The sequence below is a fragment of the Artibeus jamaicensis genome, unplaced genomic scaffold (assembly GCF_021234435.1).
Source record: "Artibeus jamaicensis isolate MK-2021 breed Jamaican fruit bat unplaced genomic scaffold, CSHL_Jam_final scaffold_369, whole genome shotgun sequence".
Lineage (NCBI taxonomy): Eukaryota > Metazoa > Chordata > Mammalia > Chiroptera > Phyllostomidae > Artibeus > Artibeus jamaicensis.
In genome coordinates this window covers 12,329,702-12,357,604 of record NW_026522042.1, presented here as the reverse complement: position 1 = coordinate 12,357,604, position 27,903 = coordinate 12,329,702, and the positions used below count along the sequence as shown (strand labels likewise).

General features: G+C 47.9%; 1 protein-coding gene across 2 annotated transcripts in view; it reads left to right on the top strand.

Annotated features, from left to right (window-relative positions):
• RAI14 (retinoic acid induced 14) overlaps positions 1 to 27,903 on the top strand; it is a 125,309-nt gene that overhangs the window by 2,664 nt on the left and 94,742 nt on the right. Inside the window, exons 1-2 of one of the 2 annotated variants that reach the window (XM_053657219.1) lie at positions 14,944 to 14,965; positions 16,165 to 16,248. In XM_053657219.1, coding sequence (XP_053513194.1) covers positions 16,213 to 16,248 — 36 coding nt within the window. In that variant the 5' untranslated portion in view covers positions 14,944 to 14,965; positions 16,165 to 16,212. Of the gene's footprint in view, positions 1 to 14,943; positions 14,966 to 16,164; positions 16,249 to 27,903 lie in introns of those variants that run through there. The other variant, XM_053657218.1, reaches the window with a different exon arrangement.

Here is a 27,903-nt window from a genome sequence, read left to right as displayed (position 1 = left end):
GCTGGGTAGTGGCGTCTGGATAACGCTACATTTATTATTTCATTTCTCAACAAATATTTGGGGTGTATATAGGGCACGCTTGGTTGTTTGTTGAATGAAAAAGTAAAATTCATCCATTTGTAGCTCTAAGAAGATTGTTAGCTGAGTGGATTTTGTTGTTTTGTTTAAAATTTTTTTTTTTAAGTGGGAAAAGTACCTCAATTATGATGTAAGAGCAGGAGACAAGACGGTGGGGCTGACTCCGGGGTTCTTGCATGGAAGCCTTTCTCAGCCAGTGGCTGCAGCCCTCACCTTAGATGATTCACTCAACCCTGTGCTGTCTCTTCCTTGCTGAGACAGGGGGTTGGAGTGAGCATTTACAGAGGCACATTTCTGCGCTGGGAGTTTAGGAAAATGTGGCCGTGTGAATGACAATTTTGCCCCTGAATTGTAATCCCTCGATCTGGAAGCAGTTTAAGGCATTTACCTACATGGCTCCTTCTGGCTCATGGATGCCTTAGAGCTGCTGTGTTTGCTCTTCCCACTGTCCGGACTGCCCCTCACCTAGACGTCCACAGGTCTGTGCCCCTCGACCCTTCAGGTCACCTTCTCAGCTAGTCTTCCCTGGCCACCCCCTTCTAATGCTCCTTGTTCTCTTTTCTGCTTTCTTTTCATTCGTGGTATTTGTGACCTTCTGACTTGCCATATACAGAGTCCAGCACAAATAACACCCCCTTTTTATTACAAAATCTTGTATTACAAAATCATAAGCATGTAATTCTATAACAGTGTCACACTCAAGCACATTTTAAGTGAAATGTTCAAATTAAAACTGTAAGTTATCACACCCATTTTATTATCCTACCAACCACACTCAAGCAGGCATTGCTACTGCCAGACCCTGTGTTCTAATTTATATTAGTAGGCTGTCTTTTCGTACTAGATTTAGAAACTCTATGAAAACAGGGTTTTGTCTCTTGGTTCTGACATATCCCTGGTGTCTGGAACAATGTGGACATACGGTAGGTACTCGCATGTTTGTCGAATGAATATAATGCTTTTGGATGTGGTTTTCTACTTAGAATTTCCCTTTTGGATGTCTTAAATGGCTCATTGAGTGCCCCGAGTCATATTTACAGGTTCCATGTGGATAGAAATGATAGGATCTGATAAAGAAAAAACTCTACCTAAATGCGTGTGACTTATCCTTTAAAACACTTGTCTTCAGATTTTTTTTCTACCACCATTCGCCTAAACCCACATTCAGAGGCAAACGTAACTAACACAATGCTTGGAAGTACACCCATCTTTCCTTTCTCAATAACTCAGCTTTCTAGCACTTTAACTGTGCAGGGTACAGAAAGGGATCCTGGTTCTCCTGTCCACACAGCACCGGTGCAGACGAGCCAGCACCAGCAGCGACCTCGCGGAAGCAGTGCCGACCTCCTGGAATTTCTAGGACTAGAGGTGTATTTCTCTGAATTGCTGCAGGGGGAACACTCATCTGTGCCCTGACTTTGTGCATTCATCCCTAAGGGTATTTTTACAGGATGGGTGTGGAAATGATGACCTTGTTCTAAAGATCCGGGAGCAACCAACATATGGTATAGGGTATGTAGGAATACTCTTAAGAATGGTCCTTAACTCCTGGTTCTGAAAGCATTCACTGTTACGGTGTGGCTTGTTATTTCCGTAGAAGCCAACTGAATTGTCTCTATCTTGCAGGATGAATGTAGGAATTGACAAAGCTATGTATATTGATGGCTTCTTGGGTGTATTTTAAATGGGTCATGGGGAAAGGAGCCTGTAGTGGGGAGTCCCAGTTGAGGCAGATGGCATTGAGTAGCTACTTGAAAATCAGAAAAATCTGGAACCCAGGCCCTTGGCATCTGCTGAGTGAGAACCACGTAAACAAATCTGTCAAGCTTTGTCAGTGAGTGAACAAATTCTGGGCCAAGACTCTTAGTTTGACAGGAAGGCTTATGTAATTGGAATGTGTCCTGTGAAAGTTGACCTACTAGTGATTGATCACTTTTCAGAGATGAAAGGGAGCCCCTAACTTGAGGTGGACAGTTATGACCCCATCAAACTGCAGCCAGGAGCAGCTGCCTACGCACAGTGACGACCTCTTACCGCCACCCAGAAGAGTCAGTGGGCTCATGGATGGCAGGTTGCTTTTTCTTCCTGCCTTGAGAAAGGCAGAGGAAGGTAGGGGCAGGGCCCAGCCACAGCCTGTGCTGGTGCCCCAGGCCCTGCCTTGAGCCTCAGCGGGAGGTCCTCCTGCAGGGCTGGGTTGGTCCAGTGGGCTGAGAGCCAGCTGTTCTCTCTCGGAGCGAATCTGATTTCAGGCCCCTTCCATGTTCATCACGCGTGAAAGTTGATTCAGATGCGCTCAGAGCTTTCTTGGATCTTTTTTTTTTTAATTCTTAGACTTTTTGGGTGGGGGGCACTAAATCACTGTTCTATTTTGAGAGCAAATGTTTCACATTTCTTTTCTATGAGTTTTTTTTAATTGCAAAAAACTATCCAACATGTAGGCATAGAAACTGTACCCCAGTATCTGCAAGTCATCCATGGTTTCCTAGAAGTTTTTTTTTAAAGGAAAAAAAGAATTTCTGTTGCTGACAGCGTGTACGTGTCCAATCAGTGATCGTGATCAACTCATCAGATTCTTTCTATGCTATTCAGTTTTCTGCCACATTGGGTGTGCTCTTTGTTTACTCTTTCTATTACTTTTCTTGTAGAGTCTCTAAAAGCCAGAGATTTCCTCAAAATGCCTCCCACTGCAGCCTGTCTCTTGGCCAATCTGTTGACGGCCGCCCGTGCTGCTGCCGGTGCCTTGTTGGACAACAAGTGCGCTTTCTTCCTCCCCTTTGAAACCACCCCAGATTATTTGAAGTGCATACCCCTTGGAACAAAGCGCATTTGATTCTCATTACACTGCAAGTGGGAGTTTGTATCCACGGTGGCAAAAGAAATGCAGAGAGCTGCCACTGGATCCCGGTGATATCTGCTTCGGCCGTGGGTGGCCGCCTCCCCAGCCGGAGCTGCTTCTGTGAGTGGTTTCCAGAACAGAATCTCCTGTACTCCCTGCCCCATCCCTGCCTTGCTGGGGCATGTGTCTTAGGATTTCACTTTTATTACATTATCAGTGCTTCTCATTGTCCTGAAGAATTTTTATAGCTTAGAGAGAGTTGTTATGCAGGGCATCGGAGTCATTTAGAGATAGCCTCATGACCGGGAAGCATCCGAGTGTCTAGAAGTTCTGCTTTTCCAAATCCTTGCTCAGAACATGGAAACTTCCACATCTATCTGTAGTTCAGCAGCTCAGCTGAGTCTAAAAATAGCTGTTTATCAGGTAATTACTTGTCTGTAATTATCTTTACGTTTTCTCTGTTACAAGTTAGTATCTTTAGCAAAGTTTTTTTTTTGACTTATAAGTTTAACAACTTTATTCATTAAGCATATGCTGCACATATGAAAAGGATAAGGAAATAAAAACATGACTGTGCCTGGGATGAGGCGAGGGGTGTGTGATGAGGGCGCCCGGCCAGAAGGGACGCCTTTTTCAGATCGCTCCCTTCAGACTTCCTAGAGGGAGCTCGGGATGTGCCAGCCGCAGACCGAGCGCTGTTCTGTCATTAAAGGCAACGTAACTTTTTTAAAAAAGATTTTTTTTATTTTTTTTAGAGAGGGGAAGGAAAGGAGAGAGGGAGAGAAACATCAGTGTGTGGTTGCCTCTCTTGCGCCCCCTACTGGGGACCTGGCTGGCAAACCAGCCATGTGCCCTAGACTGGGAATCAAACCTTTTGATTCCCAGGCAGGCCATCAACCACTGAGCCACAGCAGCCAGGGTGGCAACTTAACTTCTTTAAGTAGTAAAAACGTTGGTCTTTTGGCCAGACTTTTAAAGATGGTTAGAGTTGTCTTTGGGCTCAGGAGCTGACCCCGAGTTTAAACCCAGCCTCCCCCATTTATAAACTGTGCCCCTTGGGCCAAATAACCTTTCTAGGCTGCCATTTCCCCACCTGGACACTGGGAATATTAACAATAACATCTAATTCTAAAGTGGTGTGAGCATTAAATGTTGTGATACTCGTTTATCTTAAAATAGTAGGAAAAACTAAAACATTGCAACATAAGATAAAATTTCGGTGAGTGACAACCATGGTCCCTGTTGCTACATCGCTAATGTGACTGTGTTTGTCAACCTGCTGTGAAGGAGTGGCCGGGATATTGGCCAGTCCGGTTACACCTGCCATTATAATTGTGGCAGTAAAGGGGGGTTGCCCCGTATGTCACTGTAACACATCTGTGTCATTTGCAGCTCCTCTCCCTGCATTGCTATTCCTCCACTTAGTCCTGTTGTCGCACCATTAGAAATATGGACAATGTAAAGACTTGTTTCCTTTAGTGCGTCTTCACCCTGCCGTTGATGCAGGTTCAGATGAGTGACAAGTCTCATTGGAAACTGCATGAACAGGTTGCTCAGTGTCCCCGGACAACCTGGTTCCATCACAGTCTGGTCAAAGAGCAGAAAAGTCATGGCTGAAGTGAAGGCAGTGGCACATACGGCGAGTGATTGGGGAGCGGAATTCCCTACTGAACCCTCTGGGGGAGTGTCCATTTGTTGGTAGACAAAGATACACACGTTTCTAAATTGTCCATAATAGTAGCGCCTGAGTTTGCCTACAAGTTTGTCAGCCCGGAGTGAAATTGGATCACTGGTTAATCATTCTTTCTTCTGCATGTGGCAGAGTAAATCTTTTAAACTACAACCTTCGTGATCATTAACTCACAGTTAACTCAGATCTTAAGCTAGACCTGAGTTTTATGATAGTAAGTGAACGTTAAACATGGTAAAATACATTTTGTGCTAAATTTGGTGCCTGCCTCGTTAGTGGTAATGACAAGAGGCTGTCATTGCCACAGGGATCTGTCATTGCGGTCTTTGAAGGAAATAGTCTAAGTCGTCACTGTCTCATAGAACCACAGCAAGTCAGAAATAGAAGACGGGTCATTTTCAATTTTCTCGTAGCCACACTCAAAAAGAAAGAAACAAAGGAAATTAATTGTAATGATACCTTTTATTTTACCAAGTAGACCCAAAGTATTATCAACATGTACTCAGTGTGAAACTTATTGCCGGTAGAGTTGACGTTATTTTTTCAGGGTAAGACTTTGAAATCACTGTGTATTTTCTACTTGCAGTATTTGTCAGTTTGCATTGGCCACATTTCCTGTGTGGCTACTAGACAGCGTCGGTTTAAGTAGTATGTCATCTTGTCGGTCTTGGCACCCCAGTCATCTGGAACCTAGAATATCCTCATTAAATGCACAGTTGATTGTTTCCCTGTGTCCTCAGCCAGTTATCAGGGATTTTGCTCAATAGCTTTAAGCATTTTCTTTAGAGAAATATAGCTTCATCCCAAACTGATTTCATGGTATTTTGGACCTTTGTGGTTTTGGTTTACAAACCTGTATCTCTGCTTTTGTGCATGAAATCTCCCTAGAATGTTTATATATTACAAATACAACATATACAACAGTAGTGACATTGAGTTTTGTAGGCAGGGGTTGTGTATGGTCCACATTTCCACGTGGCCCGCAGTTGGTATCCGAGCAAATGAGTAATGAAAACAGTGTAGTTTTCTTGTTTTCCCTCTTAAGCTGCAAGTTCACGTGTAGCCACGCTGTTTTCACTCTGTAAACCCTCCTAGCATCAGGCGCCACTTAGGTGTGGGTATGGGTGGGGAATGAGGGGAACATGTTGAATCCTTATTGCTGTTCATAAAACATCCCCCGTCCTTCATGTTAATGCTGTTTGCTCCTGACCCCTAAACAGAGAGTGGTCCAGGGCATCCAGTGCCGTTAACAGGCAGGAGCCTCCAGCTGCCCCACCCCCACCCCCCCACCCCCATGGAGCACAGGCCCGGAGCAGCAGCCTGCAACTCCTAATGGAAAAGATCTGAAAGGCTTTTCCACTTGCTCTGCCAGGGTGACAGTGTGACAAATCCAGGCTGGCATGGCCCCTGGGGACTGATGCCTTGCTGTGTGAGCCACTGGGTTAGGCCTCTCTTCCTGGGGTCTTATTTAGAATAAATGAGGGTGAGTGACAGTGTCTGCATATCATCTCAGTTCGAGGATTAGCCATCCAGGGGATTATCCCTGCGCCTGGAGGCCTCCTGTGCAGCCGAGCCCCAGCCCTCCACCCCTCCCCACTCGCTTTGTTCCCTGCTCTCCTGAGGGTCTGCCTTATTCATCCTCAGCCACAGCTCCTCCAGCAGCTTCCTCCTTACTGCTTCGACTCTGGGGAGCAGAGGGGAGAAGGTCCTCTCTGACTCCCTCCTGCACCCAGCTGTTACTGTGGCTACTTACTTTGGGAGAGTTGCACAGTGGTCTCACTTCATGTCCAGAATTGCAGTTGTTTCCATGGTTGGCTGGCTCCTGTAGGAGAGGCAGAGAGCAGCACATAATTTCAGGATGGAAATCGCCCAGAAGACCCCTGTAGGCGGGCTGGCCAGGTCCTCTGCGGGGACAGAATGATGGAGGGGAAGAAGGAGTGGAATGCTTTGGAGGTGGTGCTGGGGGGGGGGTGCCCAGGGCATGGGGCCTGGGGCAGAATAGATCAAGGAGCCGCTAACAGGCAAACAAAAGAATGGTCAATATGCTCTCCCTGACCTGCAGGCTCAGAGGGGGCGCTGGGGAGCATCTGGAGTTAGACTCCAGAGAGTGTATATTTCACCTTCGTAGGTTGCAAAGTGGATGCACCTGCTGACCTGAGAGATGTACAGAGTGGACTCAGCACTGTGCTGTTGAGTTCTAGGCTCCTCTCTTGTCTGTGGGGGCTGAGATGACAGCCTGAGCAAGTCTGAGTAGGTGACAAAGTTCTGAAGGACTTGTCAGGACTCTTAGGTTGCAAGTGACAGAAACCCAACTTGAACTGACTTAGGCTAGAAGGGGTACACCTTGGTTTATGTGACCCCAAATCCTGTGCTAAAAGGCTGTGTCTCCAACAGAGCCTGGGATCCCTGGAGTCGGGGGCCTCCCTGGTTGCCCCTCTCAAACCACTGTCTGCACAGGGGGTGGGCAGTTGCCAGTCCTGCAGTTCCCAGCTCCTCCACCACAGAGGAAGGTCTTTCTTCCCCTTCCCCTTTCCCAGCTCCCTTCCACTCCGCTCTATCCTCTTACATTCCCCTCTCCCTCCCTTTTCTTCCCTCCCTACTCCCCCCCCCCCCCCCCGCCCTCTCCCAACTCCCAAAATCCCCGGGAGAGTCTCTGAATAGCCTTGATGAGGACACCTTCGCATCACTCAGGGAGCAGGGACAGCCGGAATATGGCCTGGGAGAGGGGCCGGAGGGGAGAAGGACAGTTTTCTTAAAGGAGGGAAGTGCAGTTATGGGAAGCAGGCCAGGCGCTGTGGATCACACTGAACCTCATAGCACGGCATACAGGGGAGAGCACCCTGCCTTCTGGGGAGCCAGGATGCCCTCTCTCTTCGCCTGCAGGCGAGATCCAGGCTTTTTTGAGTACAAGGGATTTGAGAGCCATCTAAAAACGGTCGGGCGTTAGGGCAGCAGAAAGGATTCGTGTCTTCCGTCCACTCCCTTAATTCTTTTCCTGGGGTATCAGAGTTCACAGAATCTGTTTTAGAGGCTTGTTTATCCTGCATTGTGAAAAGTACTTGAGGCACTGGATGGTTGGGGAGAGAGACCCAGCAGCCCAGCAGACCCATTGTGACTGTTGCAAATGACATTTCCAGCGTTCCGGAATGTGGAGGGTCCAGGGCGTCCCCATTGGAAACCGAGTTGGAGAGCTGATAAAAATACGCAGTAAGCAAAGGTTTGGCAATTCCGTCTTTCTCCAGTGAAAACGACAGTTAAATGTGATCCTAAATGGAGCCTACCCCCTCAGTCTAAGGACACTTTTCACGGCCTAACAACTCTGCAGGTGATGAACCTCTTTTTCTCTGTGTTTGGTCCTTTAAAGAACAGCTTCCTCGAAGTGGGATTTTTATTCCATACAATTCACCCATTTTAGTATATAGTTTATTTATTCATTTTTAGAGAGAAGGGAGAAAGAGGGAAACATCAATGTGTGGTTGCCTCTGGCACCCCCTACTGGGGACCTGGCCCACAATCCAGGCATGTGCCCTGACTGGGAATCGAACTAACAACATTTTTGTTCTCAGGCCGGCACTGAGTCCACTGAGCCACACCCTCCAGGGCCCATTTTGAGATAGAATTTAATGATATTTAGAAACTCTGTAGAGTTGTGTAGTTATCATCACTTTCTAGTTTTAAAATACTTCCCACACCCCTAGAAGATCCTTCATGCCCATTTAAATCACTCTTACCATTCCCAGCTCTAGGCAACCTCTGACCTACTTCCTGTCTCTGTAGAGTTGCTGCTCCAGACGCGTCATACGAATGGAATCTTACCATCTGTGGTCTGTTGTGTCTGACCTTCACTTGGTACAGTGGTTTTGAGCTTCATGCATGTTGCTCTTTGTGTTGGCATTTTCTTCCTTTTACATGCCGGATAGCATCTGCTGTATGACAATGCCACATTTTGTTTACCTAGTTCGTGGGTATTTCAGTAGTTGCCAGTTTTTTTGCGGTTAGGAATACTGATGCTATAAACATCCATGTACAAATCTTTGTATGGACAATGTTTCATGTCTCTTAGCAAGATAATGTAGATGCGGACTTGCTGGGGGGTACGGTAAATTTATATTTCACCTCACAGGAAACTGCTAATATGCTTTCCATGGTGACTTTTTGCTTTCTGCATTTTCCATTTTCACCAGTAATGTTTCAAGAGTGGACCTTTATTTTTAAAATTGACTAGTTCTCTTGGGTTTCAAGATAGGTAAAACCCAAGAAGGAAGGGCCTTGGGAGGAAGAAGCTGACGCACGGAGCCCATGCATCTTGCCGTTTGGGGCTAATTACTAGGTGTCCGTCTGCAGGGCAGCTTTCAAGTTTGCCGGGGTGAACACAGTGATTACACGGTGCTGTTGACAGGACATCAAATGACGTGGAAACAGAAAGAACCTTCTAGAGGGACAGTCGCACGGCATTCCTTGGTTCTAGAGTGATTTTTATATCCCAGAGGTGGCTTGTTTGGATGAAGCCCGTGCTTGGTTAGGTGGGGTGGGTTTGGGGCAGGCGGTAACCTGGGGCTCTGCACTGCTGGCCTGTTGGAGCGTGTGAGTAGCGCACTGCACAGATCAGATGGTAACGTGGCCAGAGCCCGGGCTGATTTTTAAAATAGTGCCGGTGGCTCCGATTGCTTCATGGACCGAGGTCAGTCTTGGTTGATGGCAGGTCTTATTCCTTAAAGAAGAAGGATGCATTTGTTTCTCAAGAGACGTGTCATCCCCTGGATAAAGGGAAGTTGTAACTACAGGGAGGAAGACTGGCGTTCTCAAGAGAGTTTTACTATGAGGTTAGTATGATGCAAAGGACTGAAAGACACGCGCAGCCTGAAAAGAATGTGGTCATTTCCTTGCAAAAAAAATATGTTGTTTTAGAAATGATTCCCTGCCAAAATGCAGCTACTGCTTATATCTTTTTAAATTTTTCTTGACTTTCCCTTTTTTATCAGCCAGGCAGTCTTTAGCACACCCACTCCTTAGTTAATTTGAACAAAAGATGACATACAGGCAAGCACTCAGCCCTAACGCACGCTCGGTGGGGTGTGCGTCTTTGTTTATTCATTTATTCACGTGTGTCAGATTCGCCGAGTAAACAAGTCTCCTGCGATACAATCATAAAGCAGCTCTGTCTTGTGTCAGACGGGCTCTTTAAAGTGTGTTGACTGAATCCTTTGCCTCTGGATAAACTCTGATTTTTCTGATTAGTCTTCAGTATAAAAATATTTCTATGCTCAATTTCAGTTGCTAAATACTTTCTAGACATTGAGGTATAATTAACACATAACATTACGTCAGCTTCAGCTGTACAGCCTAGTGACTCGATATTTGTGTATGTGGCAGAGTGATCCCCACAAGCCTAGGGAACATTCCTCACCTGACATAGCTACAGAATTGTTTTCTTGTGATGAGAACTTTTTAAGATCTACCCCCTTAGCACCTTCCGAATGTTCTGAGTGTTCCTAACTGTCCTTAACCACGCTCGCGCGCTGGGACGGACTTGCTTGGTAACTGGAGTGAGGACTCCCAGGGTGTCTGTCTGACGGTCCTCTCTCTCTGTTGACTCTCACATTCCATCATTCCCAGCAGGCAGCTCCCTGGGCTCCGCTCAGCGTGTGGATGATGAGCGAGGAGTGTAGCAGTGGGGGAGGGGGCAGAGGGCAGGCAGGGGGGGATGGTGGGGGGCAGACTGGTATTCGTAGGCCCCGTGAGTTGCGCTTTTATTTACTTTTTTAGAGCTTTTGGGTGTACATGGGAAACCCTGATCACTCTGCTGCATTTAGTCGGATCCCTGTGCAGCTGATGGAAGAGAACTTTGCCGAGGTCCCAGGTGAGGCCTGAAGGCTGTTGAGCCTTCTCCGATGTCTTACACATTCAGGCATGAAACAGTTACTGATTGCTTGCCAGTGGCCAGTGCCCTGGTACAGGCAACCTGAAAATCCTGCCCTGACTTGGCCAGTGCCCTAGTACTGGCGACATGAAAATCTTGCCCTGAAAATCCATCATTCCAAAGTAAGCAGACAGTGGGAGATGGCCGTTTTCAAATTTGCTGGAAACTGGGGGCAGGACTGCTGAACCCCCCCCCCCCCAGGGTCTAATAGGACCAGACTGTGGGCCAGCTGGGGGAGGAACTTTCTTCTGAGAGAACCGTGCAGTGGTCCTCACCACCTCCACTCAACCTCCTGAGAGAAGCTTGCAGGATGGATGGCTTAAAGAGACAGGATGGGTATATCTGACCCTTCCCTAGAGAATCCAAGACGGGCATGCCCCTCGGTGGGAGTGGGCTGCCCCCCTCAGTTTGTCCTGCGTTTCCTTTCAGGCTGGTGAGGCCCCTCCCCCGTTGCAAAGTCTGTCTGATTTTTCCCAGCCCGCAAAGCTTTGTACTCTTTTAATTTCTGCATTAGTGGACAGCTAATTGCTAGATAGTTTTGTATCATTTTCCCCTCACACCCTTGGTCTCTACTCACATCCTCCATGGTGCTTGCCCAGTGCCCGTAACCTAAATGTCTGTCTGGGTTTTAAGTTTTTTCCCTGCCATTGGAAGGACAGATGTGCTGTGGCTAAAACAAACTGGGGGCGTGAACAGCACTCCCTGGCCGCTCCTCTCGCTTTAGGTCCCTCGTCCCAGAAGCTGGACGTAGTCAGAGGCACAGCCCCGTCCCAGGGGCAGAGGCTGGACGCCATGTCTACCCTCAGGTGGCTTCTGGATGGCCTCAGGTGCTGTGTTGTCAGGGCCATCATGGCTGGGAAGGCTGGGCTGGAGAGAACGTTTACAGGAAGTATTTGCTTTTCCAGATTGAGAGCATTGAGTGTTTGTGCAGCTTTTGGTTAACATTCCATCTTTGTTGCAGAGCGATTATTATCTGAGGAAACAATCAAGCACTTAAAGGAGAAGAGGTAGATGCTGGCAAGAAGGAAAGGGCCTCGATTGTAGTTCTTGACATTTGTTCAGTGCCTTCGTCAGTGCTTTGGGTTTTAAGTTTGATGTTCTTTTCACCTTGGGAGAAAAAGTCCTGAAGCCTGTCTGGGGCGCCTGTTAGTGCCCTGCCGGTGCCGGGGGTTCCGGAGGAGTGGTCCCCGTCGGGATGGAGGCGCGAGTTAGCGAGAGGACAGCATCATTCCCTCTACTTCTCCAGGGCTGTGCGGTTCACAGGGAGTCCGCTGCCTTGACTCCTGTGATGCGGTGTCTTAGATGCCAGGGGGTTCTTGTGACCCGGGAAAATGCATAGCTGCCTTTTGCCTTTGCCAGTTAGTACTGTTCCCTGGTGGCTGGGGGCAACCAGCTAGTTGCTCTCCTAGAGTTTAGAGTGTGGTGGGCTCCCGTCATCCTCCCAACTCCCCGCCCCCAGTATTGTGAAAGATTCAAATATAGTCAGTGCTTGAAGATGCTGATCTATCGTATCTACTATATCTACTTGTGCAATGTCTCTAGGTTGTTTTTAATGACAGTGTCAATTACAGGTACGGATCGCTGTGTGTAGAACAGTGGTTCCCCTAATCTAGCTGAGCATCCAAACTACCCAAGAATTTAAAACAAAAATTACAGATTTCTGGGCCTCACCTCTGATTACAGAATCAGATTGCCTGGCCGGGGCTCACAGAGGACTCTCATTGCGGACATAATTGGCAGCCTTGCCTTACGAAATGGTCCTTGGGTTCTCTGTGGGGGTGGGGGTGGGGGTGGGGTAGGTGGGTGAGTAGTCTGAAGATACAGAGAGGACCTTTTTTTCCCAACCACTTCCATCAGGGGCGGGGTGTGGTATAGAAATAGGTAAACAAAGAAATACTAGAAGCAACCACATTTTAGTGTGAAGGATTACTTGTTCATCTTTGTCCCAGGTTTTTTTCAATCAGTCCAGAGGTTTGTAACCCGAAATTTTTCTAACTCTAAGGATTGGAGAAGGTAATGGAGATTATTAAGCTATTAAAAAAAATAACAGCTTGGTTGAGATGGAACTTACTTCCTGTTTGGTTCACCTACTTGGAGTGTAGCATCGAATGGTTTTGGTATGGTCACAGGTCGCGCAGCCATCGTGGCAATAAATTTAGGACATTTTTATCACCCCAAAAGGAAACTCTGTATCCATTGTAAGTTATTTGTAATACTCAAAGGAGTGTAACTTACTAGTTCGTAATAAAGCTGTATAGGCTAATGTTAAGGTTTTTGATTCAGACTAGAATTATATGAAGTAAGGAAGAATAGCTCATGTTAAGTTTTGATTGAGTTGTGTTATTTGTAAAGGGAAGATGGATTAATCAGTGAACCCCATTCGTTGGATCCCGGCTTTCTGATGGGAAGGTAACAAGGCTGTGTCTCCCTGCACTGTTACCCTCACCGACTGACCCCGAGCCCCCAGGTGACTGGTGACCAGTGATGGGAGTCCTGTTTCAGTGACTTACTGTGGCCAGAGCAGGAAGTCAACTAATGTTCCTGCTCAGTGGGTAAACGGGCGCTATTCTGCTCGAAATGAAAGAACTTGGTTCAAACGACTTTTCCCACGCATGTGTAACATCTCACCCCCTTTTCTACTGTCCGAATCAGGCTGCTGTGCGGTTCGTTTAGCTTCACTGCAGCCCTTGGCAATGAAGCATCTCGATTAAGTGATGCTTCTAAGGACTGCCATTAGTGTGGTCTTCCTAAATTAATGGATGCCACTTCGCTCAAGATAGCCTGTGACCCAGTTTGGGCCTTGGAAGTTTGGATTTGGGAATTAATTGGAGCTGTGAAAGCCCAGCTGCCCCCGGAAGGCAAGGCAGTCCCTGGTTTACTCGTGAGTCCTCTTGGGCAGGCGGACATGCCGAGGCAGGAGGGGCCCAGTGTCGTTTCGGGGCGGGTTACTTTCCACCAGTCATGGCTTCCATGTGTTGGATTCTTTCACAAATACCAGGAAAGCAATGATCTATTACTAACTTCACCCCCAGCACCCTTCTTGATTTTGAAGTTACTCTTCTTCAAAATCAGTGTGGGTTTTGGGTTTCCAGAACTCATTTACCCTGGACCCCCATCTCTCTCATCCTCGAGTTCTGCCCACAGACCACCCAGCTGCCACACACCCAGAGCCACGGTTCCAGGAAGATGCTTCCTTTCATAGCTAAGCCCTTCCTTCCCCTGGGAAATTTTGGAGTTAGTTGCTTTATTTGTTTAATCTTCTTCAAGTTGGAGTTTGCATACTTCTTACTGGCATGCTTTAAAAAAATGCCAAAGATAAACACACAAAACTAGTACAACACCTACGAAACCGCGCCATGACCTCCAGCAGAAGTCCTCCCCGCCGTGACTGAAGGGAGGCTTTGGGTGGATTCTGCCTGGGTGCGCGAGCCTTTTCGGCATTGGGGGCAGCAGGCAGGTCTCAGGCCGGAGGGTGGGAGGAAACAGGAGGTGCAGCTTGGGCAGTAATTGATGAAAAGATGTCCACCGATGGGGAGGAGGGGGGTTGGGGACCCCCAGGCTACACGGTTTGTAGCTTCTCCGAGCCTTGGCTTCGCTTCTCTCCCTTTCCCGTTGCGTGGATTTGGCCTCTTTCCTTGGTTATTAACACTTCGCTCAGAGAGTGGGAGGAATCGAACTCCAGGGGTGATTTCCATTTTCTAGCTACAGTTGGTAGAGGACCATGAGGCAATGGCAGCTTGGGAATATCCGATTATCATTATTGCCCCTTGGACTCATCAGAAGATGCTTCATTTGTTGATGAAAAAAGGCTGTTTATAAATCAGTACAACTCGGACAAGTGTATTTCCTGTTTTCTACCTCAGTTCTAGGTTCTCAAACATCGTGTGCAAAAGATTAAACCAAATAAATTCCTGGGCCCTGCTGCCTGAGATTCCATTTCAGTGGGATGTGGACTAAGGTTTTGCATCCAGTGAGTTGTCCCTGGATCCTTCTGATTCAGATGGACCAGGGGCCAACTTTGAGAAACACTGTCTTGGATCTTGTGCCTTGCTGTTCAGGTACTGGCCCAACCTTCTCTGTGGTTAAATAGTTGGCAGTTCCCAGGGTATAATTATGGTATGTATGGTTTCCAAGGCAGCATGCATTTTGTCATTTCTACCTACCGAGCTGGATCAATTGGGGGGACCACAGGGGGGCTGAAGGAACTGTGTGACCTCCAGATTAATGTCATTAAAGTGCTTTATGGTGACTGGGCTTTCGTACCATTCATGAGGGACCTTGCTTAACGGCAGCAGTAGTCGTGAAAGTAAACACATGAGAAGCCAGCGAGTTGCCAGACTTCTGGAGACAGCAGGTGGACACGAGGACAGATGAGTACATCCGTGTAGGTGCTTGCATTTACCACCACCTCCATCTTCTCGGATCAACTTAGTCCAGAATGGTAAGGTGATGGAGGAACGAGAGACAGCCTTGAATGGCTTTAGGAAAAGAACGGTCTGCCGTGGTGAACATTTGACCACCATTTCTCGGGTCTCCAATGGCTAGTCCTGTTGGAGCTGACCTGTTCTCACTTTCTGGCACTTGAGGCTTGTGGTCACATGCACAGAGCGCTTATGGTCACCAATGGACACCTTGCCTTTTTTGACCTAAATGCGAAGGTCCACAGTTGCTGGACCTTTTTCTATGTTTAAGGATAAAGAAGATAAAGTCCGTACCACATTTCAGCTGCTTTTCGGTTTCAGTTTTAGGATAGAGGCAGCGGGAAGAGCACTTGGTGATCAGACGTGGGGTCTGGTGCTGAATTCCAGCACACGCAGGCTTTGCGGCCATAGACAAGTTCCCCGGCTTCTCTGAGGCTCTACTGCTGGAAAACAAGGGTCTTAGACTCCACTAATCGTGTTAACTTGGAAGGTTGGCAGCCCCTGTGCAGAGTCAGATGAAAGCTAGGAACCGCCTTCCCTGAAAAAAGTATGTAAGAAGATCACATTCACAGACCCCTCCTAAATAAGGTGGTTTCTTAAGACTTTCTCAGCGCCAGCTGGGAATGGCTGGGTCCCACAAGGACCTGGGGAGTCTTGCATTGTTTAAAGCCGCCTCCCGAGGAATGAGGTATTTGCTGAGGGAGGTTTTGTTGTCCCTGGCATTTTCACTAACTGCCCTGTGCGTTTCGAGGGGGGAAAAACCACATAGAGAAAAATAAAACAGGGAATGCATGGCATCTGGGGTGTGAACTGTTGCCCTTATCTCTCTTCCCTTGGTGACCCTGCACAAGAGGCGGGTGGTGTCATCGTCACGTGGAAGATGTGCCGAGCAGTTAGTTCAGCACACAGATACTGTATTTGGCCTCATGACAGTTGAGTAGTTACTTAAACTTGTCGTCTTTGTAATGTTGGGGAAGCGGAGGTGAAATGTAAAGGTCTGGTTAACTGAAAAATGTCAGCCGGTCCCAGGAAGTAGTGCATGTCCTGAGTGGAAATAACACCGTTCTTCGCCACATCTTAGCTGGTAACTCAACCACCTTGTTAACGCAACCCCAGCCTCCTGCCTGTGGCCCAGAGCTGTAATCCCATCGGGAGGGAATGTCTGGGGTGTTTATTTGGAAGCCTTGACCTTGGTTTCTCTCTGCCCTTCTCTGCCCAGGTGTTGAGCAGTCGCCTCTAGAGCTCCGGAAGGCTGAATGGACTGAACATGAAGAGCTTGAAAGCGAAGTTCAGGAAGAGTGACGTAAGTCCTCGGTGACGCACCGTCTGGCTGCCCCCGCCAGACTCCCGGAGCCGCAGCAGTGGTCCCCACTCCTGCCTTGATAAGGCGCTGGGTTCATCTGCTCCCCAGCTTGGGGTGGCTTTTGTGAATGGCCAGCTCTAGGCTCCTTGCTGATTGTGCATCTAGCTTTCAGAAATGCCATTTAAAAATTCCTGGAGTGTGTGCCTTGTAGAGAAAGGAACAAGTCACACATCTTAAAGAATGGAATCCGTAAAAAGCTCAGCATTTCCAGAGTCCCCCAAATCTGGTCTTTAGAAGAAACCTGTCTCATGAGGGCAGTTAAAGAATTGCTCTGTGCACGTTGCACAGTCAGCCTCAGGAAGCAGGTCTTTGCTCTCTGTGAAGGCGTCTGTGGTAAAGCAGCATCTCTTGCTGCCTGTACCTTTTCTCCCCCCGAATTCCTGGCATCCTTACTCATTTGTTCTTCATAAAAGACTGGATTGGAGGACCCAGCTATGATGTCAACATTCTGAAACAAAGCCTCCCAGAGGCGAGAATGGAGAAAAATAGCATAGCAGCGGGGTTATCCACAATGCTGTTTTAACAAAAGGTCACCTCGTAAACTCTGCCGAGATTCCAGTCTCATACTAGCTGCATTCCAGATGCTTCGAGCAGAACCGTTGAATGGGAGAAATTCATGGAAGGGTATCTGATGGAATTCCAGATACATCATCCTCGTAATGGGCTTGCTTGGCGATCGTTTACCATTAGGTAATTAAAGGTGACCCTGGGTTTTATGGCTTTGCTGTGAATTACATGACAGCTTGGCACAGCCACATTTTAGCAATAAATCTAGGCTGTGTCTTTTATGGCCAACACAGCACACACACCTCCTTTTGGCTGAAGCCTATCTGCTGAGGTTACATCATGACAGTAACTTACTGCCCTTTTGATGAGACCCAGACCAGAGAAGATGCTTGTGGGGTGATGGCAGAATCTTGTCTGGCTGAAAGGAAGTGAGAGCTAGAAAGGTTTTTCAGGGGGAAGTTGGCCTCATTGTCTCATTCTTCAGGTGAGCTAGCCGGCACTCGGAATGTGAAGCAACTTGGCCGGCGTCAGCCAGCGAGCCTTTGGCTGGTGAGCGCCTCGGTCTTCTGACTCCTTTGCCCTTGTCCCCCATCAGCTCCCTTGAGAAACTCCCTCCTGAGCTGCTGGCCATGTGGTACGAGAATCTCTAGGTGTCGTTTGGCTTTCTGCTAAGAAGGAAAAGGCAGTTAAATGGAAAATGTTGCCCAGTTGAGCGGATATGGGTTTGAAACATGTGTGACCAGATTAACAAATGTCTTTTTCCTTCCAAGGGAATTTGGGTAGCTTCCATTTATACAGGTTGAGATTATTTTAGCCAAATTTAGTCAGTTTAGCATTCCATGGTATGTGAACGGGGGCAGGGGGAAATGCCAGGCACATAAACTTTTGGGTTAAGAAATTACAAACTGTGGCCATAGGGAGGGTGTTGCCGAATTGTAGTTTTTAAATAAAAACTGAAATATTTCCACGATACATTAAAATCACAGTAATAACACTCTTAAAAGCTGCTAGGATTTGGCAGCAGAAAGGTCGTGCATTTGGCAGCCTGTGCTAAGAGAAATGCGTGCGGAACAAGCTTTGGGGAGGGAGCAAAGGGAATTGGTGTAATGGGGCCAATGTCAGACAGCTCCCCCCATTCATCCTAGATTGCTTCCCAGGGCCCCACCATTAGACAGCTAAATGGAAGCGACAAAAACAAAAAGGCAAACCATTTCAAACTCCAGTTTGCTCGCGAGCCACGGGATAAGAGTAACCGTTACAGAGTCTTTACCATGTGCCAGGTGCTTTGCCGAGCTCTTTGGTAAAAATCATTGATTCTTGCCAGGACCTTATGTGGCAGGTCTTGTCAGGCTCATTCTGCAGATGGAGAAATGGACATGTGGGGAAGCACAGTCACTCGCCTGGCCTCTCAGAGCTCCGAATCCTGCAGCCAGTCAGTTTCTGTGCCAGTGGAGCCTGTGTCTGGAGCCCAGATTTTCTGAAAGAGGAAATTTGGCTGGAGATCTGATCTTCTGAAGCAGGACAATACAGGCAGCAGTTTGGAAAAGTGACTTGGGACCAGGGGTGTGGCCTTGGGCAAATCTCTTACTTTTCCTGAACCTCGGGTGTGTCCCCTGAAAAGTAGAAAGAATAGTAAGTAGCTTTACAATGTTGCTGTGAAGGTTAAATGTGCTCATATATGTAAAACACACGTTTTAGGATCTGACAGTCAGGAGATGTTGGATAACTATTTATTCCTTTCATTTCATCAGAAACCCACGGTGACAAGTGGGGTCTGACCCTGGCTGGGTAGCTCAGTTGGTTAGAGTTTGTCCCGATATGCCAAGGTTGCATGCAGGTTTGATCCCCCGTCAGGGTTCATGGAAGAATTAACCGAAGAATGCATCCATAAATGGAACAACAAATCGATGTTTCTCTCTCACTCTCTCTCCTACCTCTCTCTCTCCCCACCACCCCGAAATCAATTTTCCAAAGGGGGATTGGAGAAGGGTATGTGTGGTCCAGAGGGCAGAATAATCTGGTAACAGCAGCTGCCTCTGAGGAGGGACTGGGGAGCTGGGGGTGGGTGGACGGAGGAGACTTGCCTTTCAGTGGGTGCCTCATGATTTGACTGTTTCTGTTACAAGAAAAGTACGTAACTTCATATTTAGTTCAGTGAGCCAAATGATGGTCTTTTTGGCTGGAAGTGAGTGGTCTCTCAAAGGATGGACCTAAACCGCCAGCCGTCATGTCTCCCTGCCTGTCTTTGTGTGAGGCGGAGCGGAGAGGTTGAAGAAAGGGTTCTTTGTGTTCCTGGGGGGTAGGAAGAAGGGACAGCAGATCATGTTCATAGTCTCATAAAGAGAAGGCGGGTGACCCACCGGTGCGATCGCGTTTCAGCCCGCCTGTGTCTGGGAGGTCCGCAGCCTGGTAGGCCTCTGGTCACCAGGAGCAAAACCCAGAAGGGAAACGGGACCAAAAGTGGCCCGAAGGAGCCCCCCGCCCCCTCTGCGGATGGGCTTCAGGTCACTCTGCTCCTCCAGGACCATCATGCAGGTAGAGATTTTTCCCACCGTCCTTTCTGGAACAGTTGACACAGGTGGCCACCCCATCAAGGTCAGCTTTATGTGAGGGTCGTAGGGGAATGAGCCTGATTCTGTGGACTGGTTGGATAATGTCGTTGTCTAGTGACTTGAATCCCTGAACACATTTGGGAGGCTGCAGGTAACCCACAGAGGCCAAAGAGAACTGTGCAGCTCAGTACTCATCCTTCTTCTGTGGGTGACAGTTTCCAGTTCCCCTTTATAACTTCATTTTGGGCACCCTTAAACTTGGGGCAGATGTGGGAGAAATGTGAAGAATGTTCTTTTCCTGAAGAAGCTCATAAACTGGGGTGGGAGGAGAAAAATGACATGCAAAAGTATATAATCTAAGGCAACATACAAATGGTATGGAATTTTGGATATTAAAGGGACCTTTAAGGCGACATACACCGGTTGTTAAATTCAGGGGTCGGGATGGCCAGTGCTGTAGAATTTCAGAGAAGCACGCATCACTGGAAATGGGGACATTTGGGAGAGCTTTACCCACAGAGGCTTCTTCCATGTAGAGGGTGGGTAGGGTGAGAGGAGGAGGGGAGGGTAATGCCGGGGAACTGGCTGTGTGGTGCAGTGTGTGACTGTCTTAAAATACCGCCCTTGACATTATGTCGTGGCACTTCAGGAGCCCAGGAGCGTGCCCATAGCGTGGCTCTGAGTCTTTTAATAACAATGCTATAAATATTTCATCCTTGTTTTAAAAATGGACATGCTTGACTTTTATGCTTAGAAAATGAGCTAAATCATCATTATTTATATCTTTTATGACTGCAGTTTGAAAGTGACTTCTTTACCTCTTTAAATATTTGCAGCAGCTAGCACGTGGTTCCACAGGGAAAAACAAGCTGTCGGCACGAGAGATGAGGCCAGGGAGGCTGGGGTTTCCCTTCGCCAGTAACACGCGCAGGCTCCTGGAATTTCTTTGTAAATGCCAGTTTTGGGTGCCCTGCGTGACAGGGGTGGAGGTGGAGGGTTGGGAAGTGGGGCTGAAGGATCTTTGTGACAAATCTTCAGATCTGCTTCTCAAACATGACTGAGACCTTCACAGTTTCCTTTGTGGGTTTGTGTTTAATTTTATGAAAGATTGGTTTTCCATTGAAATAGGGAAGCACTGGACATCCATAAAAAAGGAGTCAAAAGCAGCCAGTTCAAAATGGCTGGCTCCACGAGAGATTCAGTTGGTGGGATTCTTCACATTGCAGTTATTCACGATCGCAGCCTTTGGCCAAAGTGCACACACCCACGAATCTTGAGGAACCAGAAGCGACCTGCTCAGACAGGAGCTTGAATTTCTTGCCTGTTGAGAGAACAGCTCTCATGGAGGTCGATAATTGGCATCTCTGCCAAGGTATTTTTTTTAAGGAGGTTTTAGTCATTTCTAGTAAGTTTTTACCCAGGCCCAAGTCTCCCTCCCCCACTACACATATGCAAAAAGAAAAAAAAAATGAGTATTTAAAATCCGAGTCTCCCTGAGGACAAAGGAGCCCTGGTGTGTTCTCTTGTAAGACTAAACCTCTTTTTCTTTTCTTTTTTTAATATTTTTTAATTAATTTATTTAGTTATTTTTCAAGTACAGTTTTTTGTCTATTTTTCCCATCCCAGCCTCCCCCGCCCCACTAAGCCTCTTTCTCATAGACGTAACTTACAAGTGCATCAGAGGTGACCTTTTTTGGGTGCAGGTATGAGACTTGTAAACTTCTGGAGAGGAATTCGGTCAGGTTTGTGTCATGCGGCATGTTTTCCAGGACTTGTCAGCCTTTCTTAAATGGGGGATCTGTGTGCTGCCTGGTTTCACCTTGTATCGGTTTCTTAGGGTGGCCGTAAACACAGGGAGGGGCTTCAAGTACAACAGACACCTATCATCTCACGGTTCCGGGGGCCAGAAGTCTGGGACTGAGGTGTCGGTGGGGCCGGGCCTCGGGGAAGGCCGGGAAGGGGGGAGTTTGTTCCACGCCTCGCCTCCCCTTGCGTCTGGTGGTTTGCTTGGCAACCTCTGGCAGGTGGATGCACCAGCTGGATCTCTGCTTTCCTCTCCACGTGGTCGGTGTTCTCCTGTGCCTGTCTTCAAACTGCCCCTTTCTGGAGGGACGCCCGTCCTACTGGCTTAGGGTCCTGCTCACTCTGATGACCCCGTTTTAACTTGATTGCTGCTGTAAAACCACGCCCCCACGTTAGGGCATGTCTGGGTGGGTAAGACCTCAGCCGGTCAGGTGTTCTGGGGCAGGGGCACAGTTCAGCCCACAACATGGCTCCGTGCCTTCCACAAGAGAACAGTTTCTCCGCAGCTCCAGCCCCTCCTCTGAGCATGCTTGCCGATAGACCTCAGCTCCACAGCACCGGTGTCTTCTGGACGTTTCCAGTGTCTAATAGAGGGAGGCCAGAGTATCCCAGTTGTTCAGTGGGCGACACTGCCTACTGCATAGTATTAACAGCAAAAGTAAACACGAATTAGTCCCTGACCTGCTGCCCCAGAACTAAGAAGAGTTCTCGCCAATGGAATGTTTACCGTGTGCCCCGCCTGCACCAAGCTCTCTATGTGTGCTTTATCAGGTGATACTTGCAAGACTCTCTCCAGGAAGGAATATTGTTATTACAGCAATTGTAGTGGAAGAAATTAAGGTCTAGGGAAGTTAAGTCGTTTGGCCAAAGTCACACAGTTGATAAATGGCAGAGAGATTTTCCTTGACACCAGGGTGTGTACTTCTCGACTGCTGCACAAACCTGTTGGCACGGGACATTCACGTCCCTAAATCCAAAGCTTCAAACTGCGTAAAACCAATTCTGCCCCATTGTCCTGAGGGTAAGGACCCACGCGATGATTGCACATCGCGATGAGCGCTGTCTGTGGTGGCGGCGTTCACGGGCATGGATGTCCTCTACCCTCCCCCGTGGCAGGGGAGAGTCTGGGAGACTGGGGTGGTTTGTGTCCTGAGAGTCAGATGCACTTCAGACTTCACTGTTAAAGTGAGAGGGAACCACTGCTCCTTCTGCTCTCCCACGGAGCTGCCAGAACATCTGTTTCGGAAAGGAGCCCCGCTGCTGGCCAACTGGATCACAGCTTCTTTCTAGTCGCCCCAGGAATTCTTGGTTAAGCCTGATACCATTCCAGCTGCAGTAGGAAACCAATACGAAACTCAGAACCCGGCCCATGAAGCTGGGGACATCTGATCATCTACACAGCAGTGAGTCATGTAGGCCATTCCCTCTTATCTCTTTATTCTGAATTAATTACCTAATCATTTCTAACTACTGTTGACATAGGTGGTTTTTGTTTTGACAGATGCTTGTATGTTCCTTCTCCTTGGGGGTGAAATAGGAATGGCTTCTGAATTTACTCTGGAGATTTTCAGGTGGATTTCCACCTGAAGAGCTGTGCTATACAGAGGTGGCGGTTTTCATTGATGTGGCAGCAGGCGTCAGCATTAGCCAAAGCCGAGTGGGACGATAAAGCTGGCAGTAGTGACCAGCTTTGACTTCTTTATGTTTGAGTCCCTACCTCCTCCTAAACAAGGAAAGTCAGTGTATTCTGAGCAAATGAATTACCCAGTTATAACAGTTAGGAGTTTTTAAAATCACATTAATGAAACTATTTTCACTCTTTGGAAGGCACTACCTGAAAAGATTTTGTCTTCTCTTTTCTCAGGAGGTCAGGTGATCTGATGATGGTCTGTCCTCCCTCTTTCCTCCAGGGCTGTCCAGGGGGCCGGCTGCTCGGGAGGTACAGTGATTTGTAGTGCGGGGCTAGAAAAAGAAAAAGGCCAAGGAACTGCACCTCCTCCTGGGATGGGTTTGTTCTGTGATGAGTTTCCTGAAGCCGAGGTGTTTCTGTGGCAGCGTTTCAAACTGGAGCTGCATTTGTGGAGAATTTTTTCCGTGGAGTCAGTGTGAGCTCACGGAGCGGTCTGTTCTTCGAAGGGCTGTTCCTTGACTGAGAAGCTGCAAGCTCCTTCTGTGAGATCCTGATGGGCGTGTTTATTAAGATACAGGATACGCTATTATATAACACAGTGCCCTGAAATCAAATAAGATAGAAGTTGTTTGCTTCCCAAGTAAAAGTTTCGAGCACGCCGGGGCCAGCAGGACAGCACTGCTCCACAGACTCCCCCAGGGGGCCAGGTCCCTTGAACGTGACTTTCTGCTGCTCTCCAGAGTTGCCCTGGGCGTTGTTTTGTAGCCAGTCACCACTGTGGCCTTTAATTTGAAATGAGGCTAATCCAAATGGAGATGCTCTGTAACTATAAAGTACACACCAGTTTTCAAGTATTTAACACACACAAAAGAGTGTAAAACATCTTAATTTTTCTATAACTACACATTGCAGTATTAATGTTCTGGACGTACTGGATTAAATAAATATATTAAAATTAATTTCACCTGTTTTCTTTTAATTTTTGTTAATGTGGCTACTAGAAACTTCATAACGATTTAAGTTTTGTATTAAAAATATTTTTGGACAGCACTTGGCTATTCTGAGTGCATTTTGAGTCTTATGGAACCAGAAAGAGGGAAAATGAAACACAAGCATCTTCCTTTTTAAAGGATGTAACTCTAAAGGTGCACAAATCATTGCCCTTAACATGGAACTGACTTGAACTTAGTCACATGCCCCCACCTAGCTGCAAGGGAGGCAGGGAAACCTTTTCTCTAGCTGGCAGCTACGAAACCAGATAAATAAATCTCAAGGGGAAGGAGGAAGAAGATGATCTCAGTGTTATAGATTAAATTGCCATTCCTCCCCCCTCAAATATATTGAAGTCCTAACCCTTAGAACTTCAGAATGTGACGTTTTTTTTAGAAGTAGGGTCTTTGCAGAGATAAATTAAAATGAGGGCATTAAGGTAGGCTCTAATCCAGTAGGACCACTGTCCTTATGAAAAGTAGAAATTTGGACACAGAGTGGTCATGCACAGAGGGAAAACTGTGTGAAAAGCCGGGGGATGTATTGTGAAGATTAAGGCAGAGATCCGGGTGATGCACTGAAAAGCCAAGAAACTCCAAAATTGCCAGTAAACCAGCAGAAGCTAGAAGCGCATGGAACAGTTTCCTCCTCACAGTCCTCAGAAGGAACCAACCTTTCTGACACCTTGATCTTGGGCTTCTAGCCTGCAGAGGAGTGAGGCAGTAGCTCTGTTGTTTCACCCACCCAGTCTCTGGTACTGAATTGTGATGGCCCTGGAAAGTGAATACACTCGGCCACAGGCAGTTCCACGATAAGTCTCATCCGAGAGTTGGGTGATAAAGATGTGCCAGACGTTGGTTCTGATTACTGCAACCCCAGAGTGAATTTTGGCCGCTATTTGCCCAATTCCGCATTGTCCTGCTGGTGGAGGCCTATTGCCGCATGCTGTTGAAGGTGGAGTTAAATGCCTTTTCCACGTTAGAAATAGAAGCTGCTCTTGAGTGACCAGCTGGTGACATTAGGTTACCAGCGAGCCTTTTCCTTTTTGTCCAGTAACATGTTGGGTGCCTGGTTTAAGGAGATGTGGGGTGAACACCATTTACAGTCATCATTTTGGCATTGCTTGCGTGGATGGGAACTGTCATGACTTGACCCCACACCTTCATAGGAAGTTTGGGAATGATTTACATCCTGCCAAGTGGTCAGTGCTTCAGTCGTCATTCTTTGGAGTCTGCTTGTAGTTGGCCCATTATAGTATTTCTCAGCCCTGCTTTCTGCGTTGTCCCAGTTCTGTCCCTTCTTATCTGTGTGATATTGGGCAAGTTACATAATTACTCTCATCTTTGATTTTCTCATCTGTAAACCAGGGCGGTGCCAGCCCTCTCTTACAGCATTATCACAGGGCGAGGAGACAATCCAGCACACAGTGACTTCTCGACGGTAGCTAAGGATATCTGTTACCCCAGTGGCCTGCATGGTGCCTGGCATTAGTAGGTCTTCATTAGTGTGTAATGTATGAGTGGTCTCAGAGAGTTTACTGTGTAGTTGAGACACTGCGATTGATGTGCATGAACCTGTTAAAGCAGCACGAGGCTTTTGTCAGTCAAAACAAAGTCAGGAGTCGGGCAGTAAATACCAGGGGAGTGTAAAGAGGGCTTCAGAGGAATCTTGAGTTGGGGGCTGGACCTTCTTGCTCGGGTAGATCAGGCTTCCCAGAGGAAACGAGCACTGGTGAGCAAGAGAGCAGAGTTGGGGGTGGGGGCGAGGAGACCCAGCAGAAAGGGATGTGCTTGTGAGAACGTACGGGAAAAGAAAGGTAGATGGGAGGAATGGACTTCGCGCAGCATGGAAAGCTGGAGTGCACGGGGCAGGTGAAACTGGAGAAGGAGCTGTAAAGATGGTTGGATTTGTGGCAGTAGGCTGCTTCAGAGCGTGGGGCAGAGAAGGGCTGGGACTAGGGCCAAGGCTGGGGCGGCGGCTGCCGTGGGAGGGAAGGATGTGCCGCTTCCGAAGGGTGTGGGGTGAAGGGCAGGGAGGAAATCTAGATTCCTGTTGATGCAGGGGCCACACCCCGCTCGGGGTGTGCCAGCCCTTGGAAGTGCCCTTCATCTCCTGAGAAATCTGCTGTGGGCTTATGATCACTCCTGCCCTTCACTAGGCAGCTTGGTGAGAAGAGACATTTAGGAAACCAGAGAGGAAAAACAGTGAGAACCTATTTGTTTAAGAAAGAGCGTTCAGAGAATACATATTTTTTAAATATTCACATGCACTTCTGTGCCAGGCATTATTTTAACAAATTGTGATGTATTTATTCCTATTGGAGAGGTACCATTCTTATCCCCATTTTACAGAGGAGAAAACTGACAGAGTAGCTTGCCGTGTTTGCTTGCCATCGCTGTTGTAACAAACTATTGATAGTGTAGATGGACTGGCTTAACCAACAGAAATGGATTGACTGTTCTGGAGGATGGAAGACGCAGACCCGCCGGGAGCGGGTCAGAGGGCTGTGAGGGAGAGTCCGCTCCACACCCGCTCCTCGCTCTGGTAGTCGGCTGGAAATCTCGGGAGGTCCTTGGCTTATGGCTGAGTCGTCTGATCTCTGCCTCTATCCTCAGATGGCATTCACTGGTGGGGACCTCTCTGCCTGAATTACTACCCCTTTTTACAGGGACACCAGTCATACTGGATTGGGGCCCATCTCTCTCCAGAAAAACTTCATTAACTGATTACAACCACATGACCCAATTTCTAAACAAAGTTGCATCTGATGTCCTGGAGGTTAAGGCTTCACGTGTGAGTCCTGGGTGGACAAGTTTCAACGTGGGAGTCTTGTCCAGATCATGAAGGCAAGGGAGGAGCCAGGACTAGTGTGGGGGGCCCTGGCTGCGGAAGTCATGCCTTCACTGCGTGATTGTGATCACTGGTGTGCACAGGTATGTGCTGCTGGTGTGCACACGTGTGTGCTGGACGAGATACAAAATAGGGTTCCAGCCAGCCACATAAAGGCTTGGAATTGGATTTCAAATTCTCCTTTCCAAAATTTCCAGTGGCAGTGGGCAGGTGATTATCACCAGTGAACTTCGACCGAAGCGGGCTTCAGCAGAGCAGGAGGCAGACGCACCAGCATCGGTTTGAAGGCCGTGGGTGCCTGAGATAGGAGCAGGGCGGAGACTATGGAAAGCAAAGCAGTTCGACCTGTTCTGGGGCAAGAAGGACCTGGAATGCAAATTGGGACCTGACCCTTCAGGAATGTGTGTATTGTTTTCTGTTTTCGAAATAACAAAGGGCATGACTCAGACTAGGTTGGCTGTGCTTCTGAAGGCTCAGGACAGAGTTGTCCCCTGAGTGGTGGTTCTGGCGCTGGGACAGGTCTCGGGACATTGGCTGTGCTGTGTGAAGAGCTGAATACCTGGAAGGTGGGTGGTTTTGTACGCTCTGGGGAGTGTTCACCAAGCAAGTCCCACCGCCCTGGGAGTCTGGTGCTGTAGATTCCTGCGCTTTCCTGTGTCTTTGGAGAACAGCATCTGCCCTAACTGCCCCACCCCCCTGCAGTGAGCCCGTGGATATAGGTGACAGGTGACAGTCTGGGTCAAGGTGGGAGGGATGAGACCGTTGTCCCTGCGCCGACTGCACCATTCAGAACCAGGCACTGTGTTGAATGAATAACTAACAGCAACATGAAATACCTACAGACCAGTCACTCCCTGGTCCCTCTGCCCCCTGCGCAATTTTTCCTTTTTTCGTCCCGTCGTGGGCAGAGGGTTTTTTGAGGTGGGTTTCCTTTAGGATGTCTGACTGTCCCCTTGGCCACTTTTGATTGTGTTCTGTCACATGAATGCGCATTGTTGGGGGGCCTGGCTTATTTGTGGGCGGTCCGCCTGTGTGCTTGCTTCGTACTGGGCAGTCGTTTTGTATCTGTAGCTGATTAGTTTGAATGGTTGGAGAGCAGCACTAACCAGACCAGTCATGAACTTAGACCTGGTGTAGGCTGATGAACTCACCTGTGTTCCATGGGCAAAAATTACCTAAATTTAGACCCAGCTTACTGACTGACATCTGTGTCTTTTTTTGTCGCAAAAGAGCCTGAAGGTCGCTGATCAAGGCCACAGCCAC